Source organism: Strongylocentrotus purpuratus, unplaced genomic scaffold (assembly GCF_000002235.5).
Source record: "Strongylocentrotus purpuratus isolate Spur 01 unplaced genomic scaffold, Spur_5.0 spur5_scaffold_6, whole genome shotgun sequence".
Lineage (NCBI taxonomy): Eukaryota > Metazoa > Echinodermata > Echinoidea > Camarodonta > Strongylocentrotidae > Strongylocentrotus > Strongylocentrotus purpuratus.
In genome coordinates this window covers 21,615,108-21,636,834 of record NW_022145612.1, presented here as the reverse complement: position 1 = coordinate 21,636,834, position 21,727 = coordinate 21,615,108, and the positions used below count along the sequence as shown (strand labels likewise).

The window sequence follows — 21,727 nt, the reverse complement described above, 5'->3', positions numbered from 1 at the left end:
AAGATAGCCCAACAAGTCAACAAAATTATTGGAAGGTGGCACAGAGCCCTATGTCCCCCCCCCCCCCCACCCCCAAAAAAGGGGGGAACAAAAATATTTAAAATGATTTCTTATCATTGGTGTGTTTATATATGACCTTATATGTTAAGTGGAAACAAAAGGAAATCTACATGAAGAGCATGATTCGTAAATTGCTTGACTAAAGTCCTTATATCTTTCATCAAACATACATTCAAAATCACACTATGCATGATTGCTTCAGCATAAATATATTACTATGAAGTCCACTTAAAGGCTAATACAGTTGCTTTTTGTTTCATTCTGGAAAATATGGTTCTGGTAAAATAGACTTTCTGATCCAAGTACTTCTGATCCAAAAGCTTCCAACACACAAAATGTGTATAGGAGCCAACACATATTTTGATAGCCCAATCAGCCTTCCTTTTCCCTTCTATCTATTATTCAGCTTTTTTTCTTCTCATTTCTCTTGAATTTGCTTGGTATTTACTATTCTATTTATAGCCTTTGACATTCATGGTCAATTTCTGAAAATTCTTGTATTTTGTATTTTTATCAGAACTCAAAAATAACTTCAAGCATGTTTAAGGCAAAAATAGTGACATTGTAATATAAACAGATTGTCCATAAATAAATCAGGAGGGTCTCCAACAACAATTGTATATGTGTGGTCTTATATATTTTGTTATAAAAGAAATTCAGCAGGCTCAGAGCTAAGAAAAAAAAAACATGGCCTGTTTCTTATGACATTGCAGGAAAAATGGTGCAGTTCAGGAAAAATAGTGCAGTTAAGGAAACCAAATAGCAAGTCTACCGGAATCTATCTAGTATAGAAACTTGATGATGCTAAATTCAGTGTGATGTATGTCTGTGAATGTGAGGTGATCCACCCTAACACTCACTTTGTCCCTTGATGGAACAAAGTTAAAATGGTAGGGAAGGAATTATAGATTGAATGGTACGTAGGGCAGAAGTAAGCTGGAAGGCTCATTATATGAAACATGTAGATTGATTTAATTCATTCTCGAAGAAACCTTTATAAATAAAGCATTCTACTATAATCAACATTAATAATCAATGCTCTTTCAATAATGCCCTCCTTTACCCATTTTATTCTAACATTTCATGTTTTTCTCTCTCTCTTCCCCTTTCTCTTCCTGTGCTCCCTTCTAGAAAGACATTTTGACAAGAACAAAAACCAGTAACTATTACTTGTTATCTTTCATGAAACATTAAGCTACAACAAAGAGTAACATGCATAAGCTGACGGGTACAAATATACATCACAAAAGAGATTTAGATGCTCACCGCATTATATCTCTTTGGTGTATCAGGTTGAGAAATCATACGTTCAAAAGCCAAGTGGTAAGAGAGAAGGGAAGAGGGAGAGAGAGATGGAGAGGGAGAGAGAGATGGAGAGAGAGAGGGAGGGAGATACTTAGAGAGAGAGAGAGGGAGAAAAGAGGAAAGGGGGAGAGAGAGAGAGGGAGGAAAGGAGGAAGAGACTTAGAGAGAGAGAGGGAGAAAAGGGGGAAAGGGGGGAACAGAGTGAGAGAAACAGACAGAAAGATAGACACAGAGCAAGAGAGAGAGAGAGAGAAGAGCAAAATATTCAAGATATAGCCATGATATCTATATATTGCATCAAAAAACACATCCTATGTAAAGCTTATATATAATTGTTGTGACAATCATGCAACTTGTAAAAAACCTGTTTGTACTTCCTGAGATGATTTTAAAGGGTCTGTTATTCTTTCAACACCAGACTCCTACACCACAGAACCATTCACATAAATGTTTTCGTTACGGTACATCCTTTTCCAGAAAAAAAATCCACATGCAACATCAGACAGAGAAGGAGCATCTAAATCATGTCTTACAACTAATAACATTGGCACTTTATGATCAAATGCAATGAAATTATTGCTTCCAATCTGTATTCTGTTTTGCGTATTGACTTTCAACAAAGGATAAAACCTTGAAGAGGTGACTTTATGTAAAGCTTGCAATATTCTTCAATGTATGGCTTGATAGTGGTGAGATAGTACTTTACTGAATGCAATATTTAATTACATTGACAATAGCAAAACAAGAAGAAGAAAAAAAGGACAACCCGATTGAACTTGCTTACAGCCCTGCTGAAGTATAAAGATTGGAATGTTGTGACTGCAAAAGATCAAACTATTTTAAACTTTTGTGCTATTTTGCAAAATGTCAAATTCTGACGATGAGCGCATGTAATCTTATAGACTGAACACCATTTCATACTCATTTATTTGATAACTTAAATGGGAGATAATATCACAGACTAAATTAATTAAGGGGAAATTGTAAGTAGTATTGAAAAGAAGTTACTTGCAGATAACCAACAACCATATTGTGTTTGTTGTGATACATGTATAGGATTAAGATGCTTTTTAAACTTTTTAATAAAAACAACACTTTTTTCAAAATTTTTCATCAAAAATCATTTTGCTATTGTGTACAATTCTGTTCTGATAGTTGGTCTTATATCTTATACAACAGTATTAATCAATTTGTTAAAGAAATATAGGATATTGAATCAATCAGACATTACATTTTATTATATATAGAAATAAAAGTCCCAATTCTGTTTAGCAAGAAATGTAAATTATCAATTGCCAGCCAATGAAACATTATTAATTCTGTTGGGTTCCTTCCAAGCTGGTACGAGATATAATCACGGTGAATCAGGTCAAGACAAGAATGAGATTGACAGTTTCTGAGGTGTTCTTAACAACAATAAAAGGTGCATGGACGTGAAATAACTACATTACCGGTAAATAGTATTACATGGGACTAAAGCAAACTAAACAGAAGTCTCTTACTCTGAGAGATGATACATTACAAACAAGAAAAATGTCCTACATACAAGTTAATACGGTGATACTTTTCTGTGACAGCTGCATTTCTATAAAGGACTAGCTTGATTCAATGGGAGGTTTCTACTCCTCCACTGGGAGGGTACAAGACGTGCAAATCATATTCAAAAAGCAATCACCCGTTTGGCACGACAGAACAAAGTGAAGAAACAAAAAAGATGTACTATTATGACTTGGCAAGGTAAAGACAGCAGACATGAACATCATGTCTACCAAACTATTGATTGCTACGCTACGAGTCAGATAATAAATAAACAAGCTGATAGCAGAGTGGAGAATGTGCATACACTCTGTGCGGGCCGGGCAAGCCTGAATCATAAGACTGGGGTATTAAGCGTTTTAACCATAAGGTCAGGAATATTTTCAGAAAACAAGTTGAATAAGAAAGAAAATAAAAATTGAAAAATATATAGGACATGATCCCCCCCCCCCCCCCCAAAGAATGATGCAGACCCTATGTACAGTATTCATAATTCATAATGAAATAAATAGAACAAAATAAGGTCATAACAGGGGGGAGGCATATGTCAATATGTTTTCTTTTTCTTTCTATTATTGTTCACAAAGATGTTCCTATGGGCCCTATTTGACAGAACAAGTAAAGTGAGATTCCGATGTATAGATTAACGCAAATAAGATTCAGCATCCAAGCTTATTCTTTGGTATGTTCTATGCTAAAAGACAGTTTTATGCAAGCCACAGTTTAGAGTTAAAGAAATTAGCAGTCTTTTGTCATATTCTAATACTATCTCACAGCATAAGAGTAGACCTCAATTTAAAATCAGTTTTAGATAATGATGGGGAAATTTTGGGGAGAAAAGAAAAATCAAATAAATAAGCTCTTCAAATGTATGGTGAAGTGAAAGCAATGGTGCTGAAGTAACATAAACTTACAAGAAGGACCACAATTCTGTAAAAAGAACAAGCAGAAATTGATATATTGTGGGGGAAAAAGTGTATAATATATATTGTACCCAAGGTTCCTATGAACCTTAACGAACAACAACAACAACTAAGACTGTCATTATTTTAAATCTATATTTCATTAAATAGCAAGGTGGTTATGGTATCTCTCAAATCCCAATAATATGCGATTTGCTACTGAATGGTTTGGCAAAACCTAATAACTACATTATACCATATGACTATATTTAAGTAGACTAATACAAAAAGCTGAATAAATAAGGCAGAATAAATTAATTCGGTTATGAAACAAAAATATGGCAGCAGGAAGGTTGTAAGCAACATGGATTTGTTGTAGCATAGCTTGGCAGAAACTTGTAAGCCATATATGGCCATATGGAGAGTGTAGAGACATGGACACATACAACAACCCTTCTTTGGAAATCATTCTACCAATTTTAAGCTACTTTTACAAAACATGCTGAGTGCAAAGCAACAAATATCCTCCTCAAGCCTTGCTTTAAACCTGATTATCTGTTAAATACATTGCTATCTTAATTACCACGGCATGATATAGCCATTAAGTTCACTTCACTTCATAGCTGAATATAGTCTCTTTTTTAAACCTCTCTACAGCACATATCACATAGCACAAGTCATAATCGATGGTCTGAAAACTGACATAATATTACATCTCCATGACATGACATAAAATTTGAATATAATCAACATTCAAAGCTTTCTGTCTGCAAGTCAAACCTCACAATGATCAATGGTTCTCTCCTCAATTCACAGAGATTTCATGAAAAATTGCACTTAGTAAATAAAAATAAAAAACAGGAGAGAAGCTCTGACCTTTTCTCTTCGTGTTTGCGTCAATAATTGCATATTCCTCCCAGGCACCTATATTGATGAGATTTAAATAGTTTATTGTTGATTCCATTCATATTAATCCATCGTAATAGTCACCACTTGGTGATGTATGTAAAGGAATCTGCAGAAAATTGGCTACAAACCGCTCTCATTAATCCAATAATCAACAGTAAATATACCAAAGAAACTTGACTAGGTTCTTTTGGCATACCTATAAACATAGCTTGCATCTTGAATGTTGTCAAAGACATTTATTGTTCTTTGATGAAGTATGGCTTGATACTTGTTTCCCGCAGACTCCAAACATCCAAGGATCTTCTTAATTCATCTCATTTAAACAGACACAAATCAACATGTTCAGGTATTTAATCTTGCATCAGATATGAAAGTGTTCTTTTAATACCAGTATTCAGGGGGACTGCACTGAAAGCCCATTTGATACAAAACAAATACTCTCTCTCTCTCTCTCTCTCACCAATTTTCCCGATCCATCTGATCAACTCCAATCGTCTAGATAGGAACACAATGATCTGCATGTATACTCACACATACAGGTAATGAATGACATTTTGCCGAAACTACTATAGATTGAGTGACTTGAGATGAATCACTATTGCATTTCACCATTTGTTGAATTGAGAAGCAATAGCAAATCTGTTTGTATCCACAATATGACATTTCAAACCGATGTGAATTGAAGCTTTCCATCAAAAGCAGATTAGGTCTTTCCCGATAAATGCACCCTCATCAGTATCCATTGTCTAAAAACATGGATAGAAAAGTTATACTGAAGACATTCTAAAGACCCAACCTTCCTCAAAAGAGCTATGCACTGATCTGGTACAAATATCAGGTTTTTACAATGGAAGTTAAGTTTTGTTTTGGTTCACACCCCTTTCAAACAATCCTTTGTTGTTTTAACTTCTATATCTACTTGTGCAATTTAAGAGTAAAATATGTCATCAAGACTATTTTCATATTTTTATTTCATCATTATTGTTATATTTCAATTATAATTAGACTTCATTAAATATCTAGATCTGGAATTGGAAGTCATTGTATTACATAGAAATGGGTTTAGAAAAGAACTTTCAGATCAGCTGCACGGTATCCATGCCTGATTAGAAAATTTAGATTTGTCCACATGACTTATTTCAGGAGTATTAAACAGAGTGGGACAAATGGAGGAAAGAGTGTGTTTAGAGTATGACATCCTAAACCCTGGACATAGTGCAAGCTTCTGCTTTAGGATAAACCATTTCATTCATGCTAATGATGCAGTTTAAGTTCCTGTCTCGGATCCCCTGTTCCACTTGGACTCAACACCACCTGAGCTGTATGTTCGCCAACCGATGCGACAGTAGCAAGCCCTGTTCCTTGTAACCTGATAGGTTGATTCCCTGCCTGATGATGATGAAGTGCTGTCTGCTGCTGCAGAGACAAGGCTAAAGGCTGCTGAGCGAGGATGGATGCAGCTGCTCCAGCAACCGTGGGTGGTGATGATGCCTTGTTCTGGTGGTCTCCCGGTGCTACCACACCCTGCATGACAGGTGCACCGGGGGTGGCAGCAGAAGCCCCACCCCCACCCTGCTGGAGCTGGATGCTGGAGAAGAGTTGATGATTGGCAGGGATGATGGCACTTAAAGATTTCCCCTGGGCATCAATCAGGTTGGCCATGATGTGCTGTATGGGTACTTGGAATGGGATGGGTTGGACCGAGGGGGTCGGATGTTGGTTGGTGTGAGCTCCACCTCCCGAAATTGCTCCACCGCTGCTTGTCTTGGCGTTCTGCTGCTGTTTGCGGCTACCACTGCTGGACTTGGAAGAGTTGGAGGATGAAAAAGATTTGTTTGCTGCAAGAAAATAGGATTCAAGTTGAATTAACAATCACTATCAGAACTTTTTCTTAAAATCAAACTAATATAGATATGAGTTTCAAGGGAATAAATAAGATTGATTTCATTTTATTTTTTTTTTAAGAGAGAGAAGGAGAGAGAAAGAGCAAACAGTTAAAAAATCAATACTCAAACACTTTGAAAATTGTAAAAAATTGTAATAGTAAAAGAACCACCAGAAGGAAAAAAAGAAGTAATTACCACTTAGACTTTGGATTCCTGAGCTGTACTGAAAGCTTCCGCTGGGAGAGGTCTCGGTAGAGTTTCCCCCAGGGCTAGGGGTACTTGTACCACTTGGGCTAGTAATATCCCCTGGTAGCTGCTGCTGCTGTTGCTGTGGTTGTTGCTGCTGCTGGTGATGATGATGATGCTGTGGTTGGTGGTGTTGATGGTGATGAGGGTGATGCTGATCAACCATTACCACGCCACCGCTTGCTCCGACTCCTACCACTGCATTACCTGCCGAACTGCCACCATACACCTTGTTGCCAGTGTAGAGGGCGGTGCCAGCGGGAGATGGAATGATGCCATTTGGGAGGGATGTCAACTGAGGACTTGCAGACTCCTACAAACATAGAAAAAGTATAAAGCAGACAGGTGAATTTACAAGTAGAAAAGAATATACTGAAAAGGGCAATTTTACATAAATGACAAAGGTTAAATGAAAAATCCATTTAAATGAGATTGACAGATGGTGAAACAACCGTTAACACACATTTTATGTAATACATCAATGAACAGAGTGTGCTACTTACTGGTCTTTGAACAGGACTAGGAGAACTCCTCATGCTAGAAATGACACCTTGATCCTGAACAATGATTGTATCTCCTTGAACTGTACCTATCTGCACTGTCTGCTGAGGAGAACAATGCACAATGCCACTCCCTGAAGGCTTACGAGTTCTTGAACTTTGTCTCTCAAGATTCTTACTTCCAACATTCTTTGTCCTGGATTTGATGTTCATTTTACCATCGTGGAGCTGCAATGCTCCTATGTTCCCAATGACCATAGGCGCGTTGCCGACGGCATTGAGGATCGGTAATGTGATTGCAGGTTGCGACGCTCCTGCAGCATTGTTTGTATTATCAATGTTTGTCACCACAAATCTCAGGTTCTTCAAGAGCTGTCCTTGCATATCCGCTACACTTGTATTATTATCCATATTAATCATATCCACAGATTGAAGTCCATTGCCACCCACCACCGTGTACGTGGTCGGTGCTATTGCAAGCGGCACGTTGCTATTCGAGGACACAGCAAAAATGTTATGCACTATGTTACTTGCACTGCTGCTCTGAATAATCGCGGGGGAGACACCCCCCGATGCACTGCTCCCGCTTTTCCTCCGTACTTTTGAATTTTTGACTTGGTGTGAGAAACCCCCATCGCCGCTCTTTTCCGACCTACTGGCCTTTGATTTCTTGCTCTTGGAGGTACTGGACTTGGAGAGCTTGGCGTTTGGCACCGCTGAATGAAGGAGGCCTTGGTCCATGTGTGAGTTTGTAAGTTTGGGAGGCACTGAGGTGATGTTGCTGCCGTTCTTGGCAAGATTTGGTACAACTGCTGATTCCTGAGAGTGACACACTTTCCTGGAAATTGAAGGATAAAAATGACAAAATTACAATCTCTTTAAAGGTACTATGTCCCTTTTGCAGCCAACCTCAAATGCTATAGAACTTTGCAGGAATTATGAATATGTCATGTATGTCCTATCTGTGAAATTTAAACGTTAGCAGTGTCCTCATATTCAAATTATGCAAGGAAACCGTTTACTTGCTAGACTTCACTGTCAGACACTATTGAGTGACTGACTGGCTTTTTTTCTTCTTTGGTAATAACATACATGAAAAGAGTTGTAAAGGATACATGAGTATTTGTCTACATCAATAACCCACTTTTTGTGATGGCTAAGATTAAACTGATTGAATCTTTGCGCAGCATAAAACGTATGACCATTCGGTACAATTGTCTGAAAATCAAGACTATTACTTTTGGGCTCTATAGCCCTAAAGTCGATTTGACAACTAATAGTCGTTATTTTCCCACTTGAAGACATTTTCAAGCCCCACCTTTTTTAGGGAAGTTCTAAATTAGTATTATCTTTCAAATGCAGTTGGAATTTAACTTTTTCCTTTTTTGGCCTGCAAATGGGACATAGTACCTTTAAAACAGAATAAATATGTACGAAGGTTCGAATCTCTTTCCAGTGCGTGAGTTATCTACAATTGACTCTCTCTGCCCAAGCATTAATGCACTGTGTCCTGATAATGGCTGTCATTGCAAATCATGGGGTAATACTAATCGTAACTTTAAAAGTGCATAGGAATGTTATATCACATATGCACTATGCAAGAACAGCTTAATATTAACCTTTCAATCTATTTTATTTCAATTTCTAAAATAAACTGATAACTTTTGTCCTAGACGTTGTGGCATGAGCCTGTAATCCAGCTATCAATGGAAATTACAAACTGATTCAGCCGAGGACGCAGGTTCGAAACTGAGTCACGTCTTTCGGATGGTGATGTTTAAAGGTCGGTCCCCAGACGTAAATAATCATATCTGATTTATACACGTCTGTAAAAACCCTATACACACACACACGTCCTCAAAAGTAACATACAGGTATTGTGAGATAGACTTACTTCAATGGAGGCGGTTTGAGTTGTCTTTCCACCAGACCAGCTAAAGCTGCCCTGAGACGGTCCTGCCGTCTGTTAAGCACCACCATACCTTGCTCCGTCCTCTTGGAGCCATAAGTACACATCTACAGATAAAAGTAACACACAAATCATTAGACTTTCACACAAAATACACACATTATTGAAGATTAAGAAGCTTGACATCTAGAGACTTTTTTCAGTCTTACACAGCTAAACAGGGAATATTTCCCATTAAATTTTAGTCTAAAATGTTAATGTATCGTGATGAATGGAAGGTGCTTCAATCAGCACACTAAGCAGACTTAAGTACTGGAACGCATCACATTTGTTTTCAATAATCATTCCTTTTACATATATGTGAATATTTAGTGGGATTTATGACTATCTTGCCTCTATAATTGCATTTGATAATGACCTCTTCAAAGTGCCACAAACAATGAAAAACCTTTGGTGATTGTTAATGAAACATTGATCTAGAAGATAGAGAAAAAAAACTTCCTTGACACAGGGTCCGCAGTCAATTACCTACATTAAAAATGTTCCTAACTTCAAACCTAGACCACATCAACAAACACTATACCTAACCCTAAAACTAAACGTAACCTCAAACTGGCTGGAATGTTCCCCAGGGAGTGGAAAATGTGCATACATTGTGTGCGGCTAAGCCTGAATCCGATGACCGGGGTAATAATATATATCTGTAAAGCGCTTAGGCACATCGTTGGATCGATGTATTGAGTGCTATATAAACACGGAATATTATTATTATTATTATTATTAACCCGTTTGCAACACTAACCCTAACCCAATATCTCTGCCAAAATCATGCCAGCGGAGAAAATTTTGGGGTCGACGGACGATAGAGAATTGACTTACAGCAAAAGGCCTTGGATGATGATGAGTGCAAGGAGAGTCTAGTCTGTCTCCTGCCTCCTTTCCTTCCACACCCTGAGACGATAGCCTCTGATGTGTCGGGGAGGGGTGGTGCTCCTGCTGCCTGAGGGGGGCTGGATTCTGCTGAGAGGTATCCAGAGGAACCACTACCAGCGACGAGGAGGGGGAGGAGGAGGAGTCATCCCGCACCAGATGAATGGAGGATGATGCGGTTGACACCGACAGTGCCCTCCTGTGCAAGGTGAATTTAAAGAGAGATACGGAAATCGTTAATAATTAAAATAGATATTGCAGCTAAGAAGAACGATGTAGAAATCTAATACACAAGATAACATGTCCATCGTACTGTTACATGTCAATACTCTTTCTCAAAGAAACTATCTCATCAGCATTTCCTTCAACCGATCCAAAGATTTGAACCCATTCATAGAAAATTGATGAATCAAACATTTTAATCCACAGGGGAAAGAATTAGTAGAAAGAATGAAACCATATTTTAATAATGAAAGCATGTAAATAAATGGATTGTATAATCCCATAAAGCTTACTTGAGAGGATGTGAAGATGAGTTGATAATAATAGGAGTAGGACCAGGGCCATGTAGAACAGGTACAGTGGGAGTTCCTCCAAGATTCTGTGGATTTACAATTTCCTTCTTGATGGACTTTGAGATCGAGGGGTGGGTTCCACCTGATGCATTGCTACGGTTATTGCTGAGGACAGTGGTGTTGGTAGAGGTGGCAGTTGTGGTAGTTGCTCCAGGAGTTGCACCACCAGCTGCAGCAGCCTTGGCAGCAGCAAGGGCCTGAGACCTAGCCTTGTGCTCGGCCAGAAGTTCATTGAATGGAAGCCGCCGCCCCTGCACTGCCCTTCGTAGGGATAGCGAGTGGGTCTACCAAATTGACATTTAAAGTTAAAAGGATATGAATAAGAGGGTTCTTAAAGTAGTCACCCAAAGAAAAATCACGACAACTGATAATTATGGACATGTATCACACATGACGTCACGAATCTTGACACTCTACGGAGGACCGCTGAAGGCAAAAAATTCTGGATTTCAAAATTAACATTTTTGAGAGATGATTACTGTAGGCCCGAAGCAATAATATGAATTTTGCAACATTTCAAAACACTTTTGATTCTTCGGGTGACTACTTTAACTCTTTGCACACAGAGAAAGTACTTTGTAATAAAATTTGAAAATGCCAGACAACAGAGATAGGCTAAAATTTCATATATATTTCTGTTCATGAAATGTATTGTAGCATAATTCAGTGAGTGTACCTTACTAAATACAGCATCTTGACACCCCCCCCCCCCCCCCAGGAAATTTATATGAAATCATACCTTGCAAGTAAGAGATCTTGTGCAATGTCTCTTATGCTCATCACTCCACACGCCACAATGTTTATCAGGATCATACCGTCGATCTATAAATTAAAAGACAGGGATAACAAATTTGACATGAAACGTGAATTACTACCTAGGGTTTCTGGAAGATTTACACAAGAAAAGAAGAAGGAAAAAAAAGACTTATCCTGTGGTAAAATTTGCTTTTTGTATCCTTTTAGTACTTTATTAAATTAAGATACTTTAGAAATGTTTAAAATGCAGCTATAAAAAATGATAACACAATGTAGACATATCTTTTTACCCATATATTCTGATGACATAGTTAACGTAATTGTAGTAATATGACTACATTTTTATAGATGACATCTCCAATCCCACCTCTAAGAAATGAGTTTTGAGTGCTCTATAAACTCAAAAACCAACAACAACAAAATTATCAAAAATAATGTGAAACCTGCTTCATGGCTGGAAAAAATATAGGTCAGAAATATTTGAACAGAGTGCTACTATTATGACTGTCGGTAGGAAGGAAAGAATTCAAACAGGTACAGGAGTAATGGAGAGATGAGGGAAGTAGGAGAGGACATCGGTAAGGGGTAAGGGAAGTAGGAGAGGACATCGGTAAGGGGTAAGGGAAGTAGCAGAGAGAAAGGACAATACAGGAAGTTATACATTAGTAATGTGACCCTGTACTCTTGCCCATTCACAAATACAGTGTAATTTACAAAGCAAGCCAAACTGTCATTGCCACATCACCACACTTGTTTTTTTCTTTTAGAGCTTGTTCAACTTGCTAAATTGCTTCATATGCACTAGAACTACAGTCTTTCAAATAACACATATGTTTTTGTTGATTACATGCGATTCCGATCCAATCCTACTTTTAAGTTGTCTTCAGAAAGCTTTCATTGCTCTTTACCCATATCAAACTCATATTCAAGGAAGCATTTTCTTTTTAAATGCAATTTTTAAAAAAATGTTCCAGAGTGCTTCATCTTAATATATTTGTTTTTCCTGAAGGATATTTCAAAAAGTATCCAAAAATTTACAAAATGATAACGTCATATAATGATAATCTCAAATAAAATTATTTGTATTACCGTATTTGCCGGCGATAAGGCCGCAGCGCCGTATAGGCCGCACCCCCGATTTTGACATTTAAAAAAAAAAAAAAAAAAAAAATAATTGTCAAAGTCGGGATTTGATCTCTAGCGTACAAATGTTGATGTGACTAAAATCAGTGCCTTAGACCGCTCGGCCATGCCGCACTGATGCTAGCATATGGAGTTTTCTGTGATCTATACATTGCGCCTCTCTCTTGTGTATTGAAATGGATTCAAAATAGCGACTTCGCGGCAGCTCCGTTAAACAGGCCCTTCTTTTACTTTTGCAATGCATTGGCACGAACTTAGATCAAGATCTATCGGCAGATGTTGTTTTTGGAAGTTTATTTTCGTCTTCATGTCAAAAATGCAAGATAAAATTGTCGGTAAGATGTGTGGAAATGTATAGTTATTGTACCGTTCATAGATCTAGTCCCATATGTGCAAATTTGTGTTGGTTTTGACTTACTTTTTAAAATTTCTTTTACTCTTTCGCCGCATAGCCTGCACCCCGACTTTTTGATATTTTCTCGTCCAAAAATACTGCGGCCTTTACGCCGGCAAATAGGGTAATAGAAGGAAAACTCTGGAAGGATATCTAATTATCATATCAACGGGTCGACTATTTAATGGCATACACTTTTCCCCGTACAATTTCAATCACTGCTTCAGAATATGGTAATGCATGCAGAAAAAGACAAAAAAACACCCTGCTTATTTCTCTCCCACTTTCCCAGGAAAAATCCAAAGAATATTCTTTATTGCTTACAAAAATGTTTCACGTGTGCATCTTGATGTACTAACAATGAGATAAAACACATTTACAGATAAAGCAAACTAGAAAATGAATAAATCAATAGATATAGAACTCACCTTTACAAGGGACATTCTTATCTGACTTGACTGTGTTGACCTTCTTCTTCTTCCCAGATGACTTGGGAGTGGGAGGGGTTACTGATGGTGCCGGTGGAGGGGTAGGAGTAGGGGTAATAGCTATAGGGCGTGGCTTGACTGGGGAGTAATTTGTGGAGCTTGGGTGGCTGATTTGGATAAGATTTGAAGCTTCTGATTGGAGCTGGACCTGTGGAAGGGTGTCAGCAAGAGGGAGTGAGATAATATGAGGCTGTTGGGGAAAAGAAACAGAGAGAAAAAATGAGAGACTGTATCTAAAATATGTAAAAACCCTTGTATTTCCATACATGACATGTCACTTGAAAGGAGTGGTACTACTTACTGATACACAAATTTCATTTTCTGATCAAGTTTAAAACCATATTTATCTTAAAACATAAAATGATGACTCTAACCCAAAGAATGCAAGCTTTCAAGGTGGTAGAAAAATGCATTGCTATAAATGTCTCGACATTTACCAGGTAATTCAGGTAACTTGAATATTGCAAATATATCCATCTTTTAAAGGAAAATATCTATTTGCCAGGGTTGATGATAATCATAAGATAGTAAGTAAAAATGTGTATGCCCTCCAATATGCATGTACTGTAGGTGTAGTGAACTAACAAAAAAGTGGGTCTAAATGGAGTGTTACAATAAGCAGAGGAGTTCAAAAGCATCCTGAACTTGCATTTTATCACTGCTGACAAAAACTAAAGTTACAAAAGATTCAGCTTACACAATCCACCGAAGAATAAATTTCCTTTCTTCCTCACATGTTTGAGACAGGATTGAGATGGTAGGATTACAATATTGATGTTTAACTCATTACGAGAAGAAATGCGATTTCTTTTGTATTCATGGCTGTTCCAAATAAAGTGCACAATGCCACAAATCCTATTCTCTTGGTTAGAATGTTTCAGATGTTACGAAGCAGCTAGTTTTTCAAACAAAAACCTCGTTTCAAAATAGCAGGAGTTAAACCTGACTATTGTTAATAGGAAAAACAATCAAAAAGTGCATTGCTGAAATACATGACAGCATTAAATTTAAATTTCATGAGTTCCGATACTGGTTAATAATTGAAGGTTTTTAAATACATTAGATTCAAAGTTTATAACATTTAAGATATTCTGTCTGACAAAAATATAATTTAATCTAATATTCACAGAAAACAGCTATTATAATAATGTCAGCTTTTAACAAGGTCAAATCTATCTAGCGTCATACACTTAATGTCTAGCAGGTATAATGAATTCCCAGTAGGCGCGTCTTCATCATCTCGAGATTGCCAAATAGCCTGCTATTTATGATTTGGGAAATTATCCCGAAGTTACAAATCGCATCTTCATCAGCTCGAGATTCGACCTCGAAACTTGAAACTCGACCTTGAGAAATTATCTCAAGATATTTTACTCAGCGTTTGGGCATAGTGTGAGTCTTCGGTCTGGTGAAGACGCACCGGACAAATAGTTGGATATTTTGCCAAATAGTGGGATATTTTGCAAACTATCCCAAGATATCTTGGGATGACAATCCTGACCAAATATCCAGCTAATTGCCATTTCGGACTGATGAAGACGATAATTAGCTGGATAGTTTGCGATTGGGATAGTTCAAATAGCAGGATATTTGGCAATCTTGAGCTAGTGAAGACGGGCCTTTTATTCACCCTCTTCTTTTTCCATGCAAGCTTCCTACTTTCCCAGTACCTACATGTACTCATAACTTCCTCTCACATGATGAAAAAAATAAGTTTCATCAAAGAAAAATCATGGGGAAAATTGCCTATAGATGATATTCTATTGAACTAATATTCTAGGCATTACCAATGGTAGATTAAAACTGTGCATTATGGTCATTTCATATAAAAGCAGAAGTCAACATGGCATTATTTTCTAAATTCTTCAAACACCCTACAATAAGAAATCTCTCCCGAATCTCTTACAACTGGGATTTTTGTTCATGGACCTCCGTATCAAAGCTGGCCTGGAGTGAGTCTAAAGTAAGAGACTAAGTTGTAAACAATCCTAATATGTGATTGCTAGCAGGCATGGGATCCATCGAGACCATGTTCAATTTACATCAACTGTAGTCGTCTCTGATCCGATCTACCTTTCTCCTTTTCAATAGGTATTGAGGATTAGGTTTGTTTATTTCCATCTCAAAATCCAATATATATACGTAATCCTCAGTTATCTGTAACAATTACATTTATGATAGAACGCTCTCAAATGCATCTTATATGACGGTGATCCTCCTAAAGTATTTGGGAATGGATGTCAAAATATATTTGCTTTGAACATTCCATAGATGGGTGCATGTAAATGTATTCCAAGCCTCTTAGCATATGAACATGCATGTATTACTGTCTGTGATTTCCACAGTATCTAGGTTTTCTGGGCCATTTTCACTATTCTGATTTCAAATTCTGACATCTCTACTGTTTAGAGAAGTATTACAGTAGAAAATGAATTTCATAAATAACCAGGTATATACAAATCAGACATCCTAAATACGTTATTTAGCCTCATGTCATCCTTCATTCCTAAATTAATATCAAATTATATATATCTTTGATGATCATAAGCTTACCAAGTTTGAAATTTACACATATTGATCGATCCACAAAGCTAAAAGTATCTAAATTATCGCTTCAACTTCTACAGAAGTGACTAAAAGCACTTAAACCTCATCACCATTACCAGTATATATAATTAACATTTCCGTATCACTTTACATATAGTATAATAATATATATATATATCCGGTTTTAATTTCATTCTTGCCCGTAGTTCAGCACAGTTGCATCAAATAAAGTAAAAATTTGACAAATGGGTCAAATTATATTGACCACAAAATAAGCAGTTTATAATATTTAATTTTGACATTTCAATATGTTAGTACTTAGTAGTACATGTATATTTCTTTTGATGTGTCAACTAAAAGTTTTGTGTGGAAACCTACTTTGTTTTCATATGGTATTTAAATATCATATCAAAATTTCCATAATCATTAAAAAAATAACAATTAAACTTAATTAAAGTAGAAGCAAAAAGAAGTAAAAGAGGAAAGACATGAAATAAATTTGAGATAGAAGTATTTTATGAAATACAAACCGTGGAAAGGGACGTTGATAAACTCTCTGCTGATGTTAGTGGCACAGGCATGGTTTGTACAGGAGGAGACGCTAACACAACCTCCACGTTTTCACCTGCATAGTTTGTATCAATAGAGGGCACAGTTCTATTGACAAGTGAGTCATCTTGAGATGGCACTTGAATGGATAGCTCCTGCGAGAGTTCTGTTGTCTGGAGGGAGGAAAAGGATGTTATCCCACTCAGAGACGGCGAATCTAAAAGTACTGTATCCACGGGAGAAGATGGAGCTGAAAGTACATCGTGGTTTGAAGACGGAGGAGACCCTTGCGACGGTATGTGAGGGTCGTGAGGTGGCGGTGGTGAGGTGCTGTGGGGTTGCCGCAGGTGATCTTCCAATTGCCTCATGGGACTAATGTCTATGGAAGGCTTTGCGGCAGCGATTAAATCAGGCACGCTTTGTGTCCTTTTTGTTTCAGATTCCGGGGAAGGGGAGTTTGCAACTTGTGGCAGCGACACAAACAGCGGATGAGAGTTTGACCGAGAGGGTGGTCTTGATACCGATCTGCCTGTTTTCCGATGTGCATGCATTATCTGCTTATTGCAGGTGGGTGACGAGGTGCCTCCCAAAGGAGCAGGAATAGGCAGAGGAGGCAGTGGTCCGTCCGGAGGCTTCCCATGGCGGAACTCTGGATGGTGAAAATAGAAAATAAATGGTTAAATAATCCTGTAAATTAATGCTCAAGAAGAATTGACACAGGGCTAAAACCTAAGCAAGGCATGTCAACTAAAATGCATTTTGAACATATCAATGTTACTTGAATTCTTGAATGTATATATATTTTGAAAAGGCATTTAATGTAACTTAAAGAATAAGATCATGATAACAATGAATCTCATATAGCAGGTTACTATCAATCTTTTGACATCTATCCTTTCAGTCAAGGTTCATGTTTCAGTGCATAGGGAAAACAAATCCGACTGTGGCATACCGTTCCCATTCAAAACTGTTTTGAATGTCCAAATTCAGTAATCATCTGGTGTTATATGGAGCAGAAATTCTACTCTGTATGCTGACAAAAGGCACATAGCATGATCCTCAATGAATCAATCATGTGTATCAACAACAAGCACATAGGTTCTGTACTAATATTTCAAGATAAATGATCTTCATTTGGGAGGACTATTCTATGAAGGTTAACCCAAAACAGTCTGTTTTTCATGGAAGGTTAACTTGAAAATAACCTGAAAGAAAGAAGTATTACTAAACACCTGCAAGGATTCAAAGGCATTATTGATTTGACCTCCATATATACATAAACTACAAAGGCTATCTTATCTTTCTGAATGCTACATGTGTCATAAGACATATAATGAGACTTATGAGAGATATAATAATATCATTTTCAAAACTGATATGAATACGACAAACAGGTAGAGGGTAATCAACAGATTAAGACGAAACCGGTTCATGATGAATGTGACATTCTAGAAAATGTTGAGTACTGGTAAAGATGTTAAATGGATTCTGCCAGTATCAAGAAAATTATTCACTGAATATTAAAGACCAACAACTAAAACTGATATCTAGGAAACAGTTTTGGTATAAATTGAATGATAAATGTATCTGGGTATCAGCAAATAATGCTACTTAAGGATATCACTCTACAGTACATACACACCATTCGGTCTCAAGAGTAAGTTACTGCTTTCATGTGAATGTAACATGCAGCCAGTTTTCATATTTTGCAGAATCTCTCAAAATGCTATTAGCAGAACTCAAGATTCAATACAGCAGTAAAGTTAACCTGCTAAATACGAAGCCTGAGACATTTAACACAGAATGAAACCCATTGGAAATGAAATTGAATGCTGAATCAAATCACACTGTCTCCAGTCTCCACCATGCTAAAATGCCACTTCAGAACTGGCACCTGATCTCACAATCATTCCCAGCTTATAAAATAGCATTTAATTGACAATGGCAGTATGGAGGATACTCATAGGCATACTTAGGTAATACCATCCCATGTTTATCCCTCCAGTATTCAATGTCTTCTATTCTCATACATAAATACATCATGATCGTCGATTTTTTCCATATTGACCTACCAGACGGTGTTAATGCATCTATATTAGACTTTCATCGGACTTCCATCACAGATTGAGTGGCTCTATTGTATTGTGTCACACAATCACATACATGTGCATGGGAAATTATTATCAGATGTCGCGTCCTTCTAGCCAGAAAGTTTAAATGGAGGTTTTTAACCTTTCCGCAACCACATAAAATGTCTCACATGTGCAGTACATTTTACATACATACATGCACAATTGCACATACACGAGACATAGCATTCGTGAACATGCAGTATTGACCAACAAAACATAGTACATGCTCATGTAGATGTAATGTGCTAAAACTTATTGATGTTGTATAAGGGTAAAGTATGAATTAAATATTAAATATCTATTACCGGTATGTTGTCTTTAACAGTTTCTTTTGAAAAGATTTCCTTCAATCTTAAAGGTAATACAAAGTTTTTGTATGGGGTCATGAATTTGGTTCAAATGAACATATTGGAAGCATATACGATCCTACAATATTCAGTGATCGTTGTCGCGGTCGAAATCGACTCTAAAGTTATGAAATTGTAAATAATAAACACTGTATGTTGAATAGCTCCCTCTCAAGGTCAAGATTTTAATTAAGCTACAAAACAATGTTTATTGACTAAAATTGACTGATTAGCTATTCTCGTTCGGAAATGATATACCACAACTACATACTCTGAGATTTTCATGGTCGCAGCTACCAATGTACGGCCGTAGGAGCTATTTGAAATTTATCAAAATTTACCGGGAGCACCGGTAAATCTTTATATTCAATTTTTCTCGAAAGCAGAAGTGTTTCAGGGGCTAAAATTTCTGGTGTTTGTAATACATCCACAGGGGCATCCAAATATATTAAAATTGTAAAGAATCACTATCCACCCATTTTTCAAAATTTCCCAAAACTTTGTAATACCTTTAACAAATGAAAAATTAATAATTGTAATATTCACTCATTTAAGCGGGAATCAATAAAGCTTTTAGACTAGTTTATCCCACAATCAAATCAAGTCCTATGAGAAAGTTCAATATAAATTGGGTCAGAACTCAGAAGCACAAAGCTAAGACTATAATACCCTCAATCTTTTAGAGATCCTTTAACCTCCAGTCAAAAAGTGGGATGTAAGATGCAATATATTACGGTACATACTGTAGCTTTTCTTTGGATAAATTGAGGTTGAATATTATCACTTTGGAATTGATTTCTGCACATGCTTATTATAATAAGTGATTAACAAAAAAATGTAATAAAGTGATTATTTATAGTTCAAGTAGGAAAAACAAATTCTTTGTCTGAAGTTTGAGATAAAATACATTTATACTCATATAAATAATGCAGTTTATTTCTTAGAATATAAAGATTCAATCAAAGCACTACAAAAACAAGTAATTTGTTGTTCAATATAATGTTTCTAAATAGCTTTATAAACAACTAACCCCATCTACATGTATGCCCTACATTATGTAAATGTAACAATTAACAGAATGCTCTACATGTACATGAAGCTACATGTACACACTGTACATGTAGGTACAGGTACAAGATGATCTCAAATGTATTAAACTGTATTCAATTTTTTTTTAACATGATAGAAAAAGTAATAAATTGTTTAATTTGCGAAGAATGTAAGAAAAAATTCCTTAAGTTTTAATAAGGGTCAATTTCCAAGTAGACTAATAAGACCAACAACAATTGTATTTTGAAATGAAAAAAACAAAAACACATGCCATATCTTAATGAATTGTGTAGCACAGTACTTATAAATTTAATTTCCAAACATATGTGAGCCCCAGCAGAATAAATATATTGTGACTGAGGATAATTCAGCACCTTATCTTTGGAAAAAGGTCCTTGTAAATTGACAAAAGAGCTACCATCAAAAATGAATCAACAAAATGCAACAAATAAAACCTCTGCACACAATAGCCCTCATAATTCAAAATTATGTTCTTTTTAAAAACTTGGGTAAGCAAAAAAATTAACATACCAAATTACCAATAATCATTCATGAATCTCGAAAAGCCTATTAATAACAACTCCTCATTCAAATGTCTACTTCATGTATGAAAACTCCTAGTTAATTGTTGTTATAGAGTCCTGGGGTGGTATTCTGAACATTGTTGTAAGTTTTGTGTTATCTTTTGTTGTATCTTCCAGAGATAACACAGCGCTAATATTGTTGTAAGTTGGTATTCTGAACATTGTTTTATCCCTGTGTTATCTCTTGAAGGACCGCCTCTATCTTATCTTTGACCATTGATGACACGCCCATTTTTATGGACCCTACCAATCAAAATCTATTTTATATAAGCATGATAAGTAGATCAACCAATAGGAATACTTTATGCCATATCTGAAGATGCGCCTAGCGCATACTAATCTTGGGCGTATTTAGTTATTTTAGCACTTATTACGCGCGTCATCATTATGCGCTGTTGAATGTGGATCATGAAGACAAATCACGCTTTCACTATATTGGTTAAGATGAGAGCATTAAAATAGTCCTATCCTAGCATGTAATATCTTAGAAAGTTCTCATCTGTGATGTTTCCGGTCAACACACAATCTTCTTCTAACTCGTCTATTGGCACGAAGTTGGTTCTGGGCAAAAAATATTGCCGCCATTATATCACCACGAAAGATACAACAACCCCCTACCTGTTGTAAATATTGTTGTAAATACCATGCAAGATAAGATAAGATAAAAGATACAACAACTTTCAGAATACCAATTATCTCGACATATTATCTCCCGTGCGCATATGCAAATGAGAATTAAATGCCACTTTATTAATAATACGCACAATTACAAGCGCACCAAAGTATGAGCGCAGGCGCGGCCAATAAGATGAGAGAAAAGATACAACAAAAGATAACACAAAAGTTACAACAATGTTCAGAATACCAACTTTATCTTATCTTCAAAGATACAACAATATTAGAGATAACACAGGGTTCAGAATACCGCCCCTGACATTTAAAACAAATTTATGTTTCAATCTTGCAAGAGAGAAGCTTC

The 21,727-nt window shown here is 36.7% G+C and overlaps 1 protein-coding gene across 3 annotated transcripts in view; it reads right to left on the bottom strand.

The window, feature by feature from the left end:
• Positions 1 to 1,944: 1,944 nt before the first annotated feature.
• LOC576361 (ataxin-7-like protein 1) overlaps positions 1,945 to 21,727 on the bottom strand; it is a 44,031-nt gene continuing 24,248 nt past the window's right edge. Inside the window, exons 4-12 of one of the 3 annotated variants that reach the window (XM_776676.5) lie at positions 16,617 to 17,284; positions 13,480 to 13,729; positions 11,498 to 11,580; positions 10,699 to 11,042; positions 10,133 to 10,382; positions 9,239 to 9,360; positions 7,348 to 8,182; positions 6,794 to 7,157; positions 1,945 to 6,550 (exon numbers count right to left, since the gene is read on the bottom strand). In XM_776676.5, coding sequence (XP_781769.3) covers positions 5,967 to 6,550; positions 6,794 to 7,157; positions 7,348 to 8,182; positions 9,239 to 9,360; positions 10,133 to 10,382; positions 10,699 to 11,042; positions 11,498 to 11,580; positions 13,480 to 13,729; positions 16,617 to 17,284 — 3,500 coding nt within the window. In that variant the 3' untranslated portion in view covers positions 1,945 to 5,966. The remainder of the gene's footprint in view (positions 6,551 to 6,793; positions 7,158 to 7,347; positions 8,183 to 9,238; positions 9,361 to 10,132; positions 10,383 to 10,698; positions 11,043 to 11,497; positions 11,581 to 13,479; positions 13,730 to 16,616; positions 17,285 to 21,727) is intronic. The other 2 variants (XM_011683703.2, XM_031000142.1) reach the window with 2 other exon arrangements.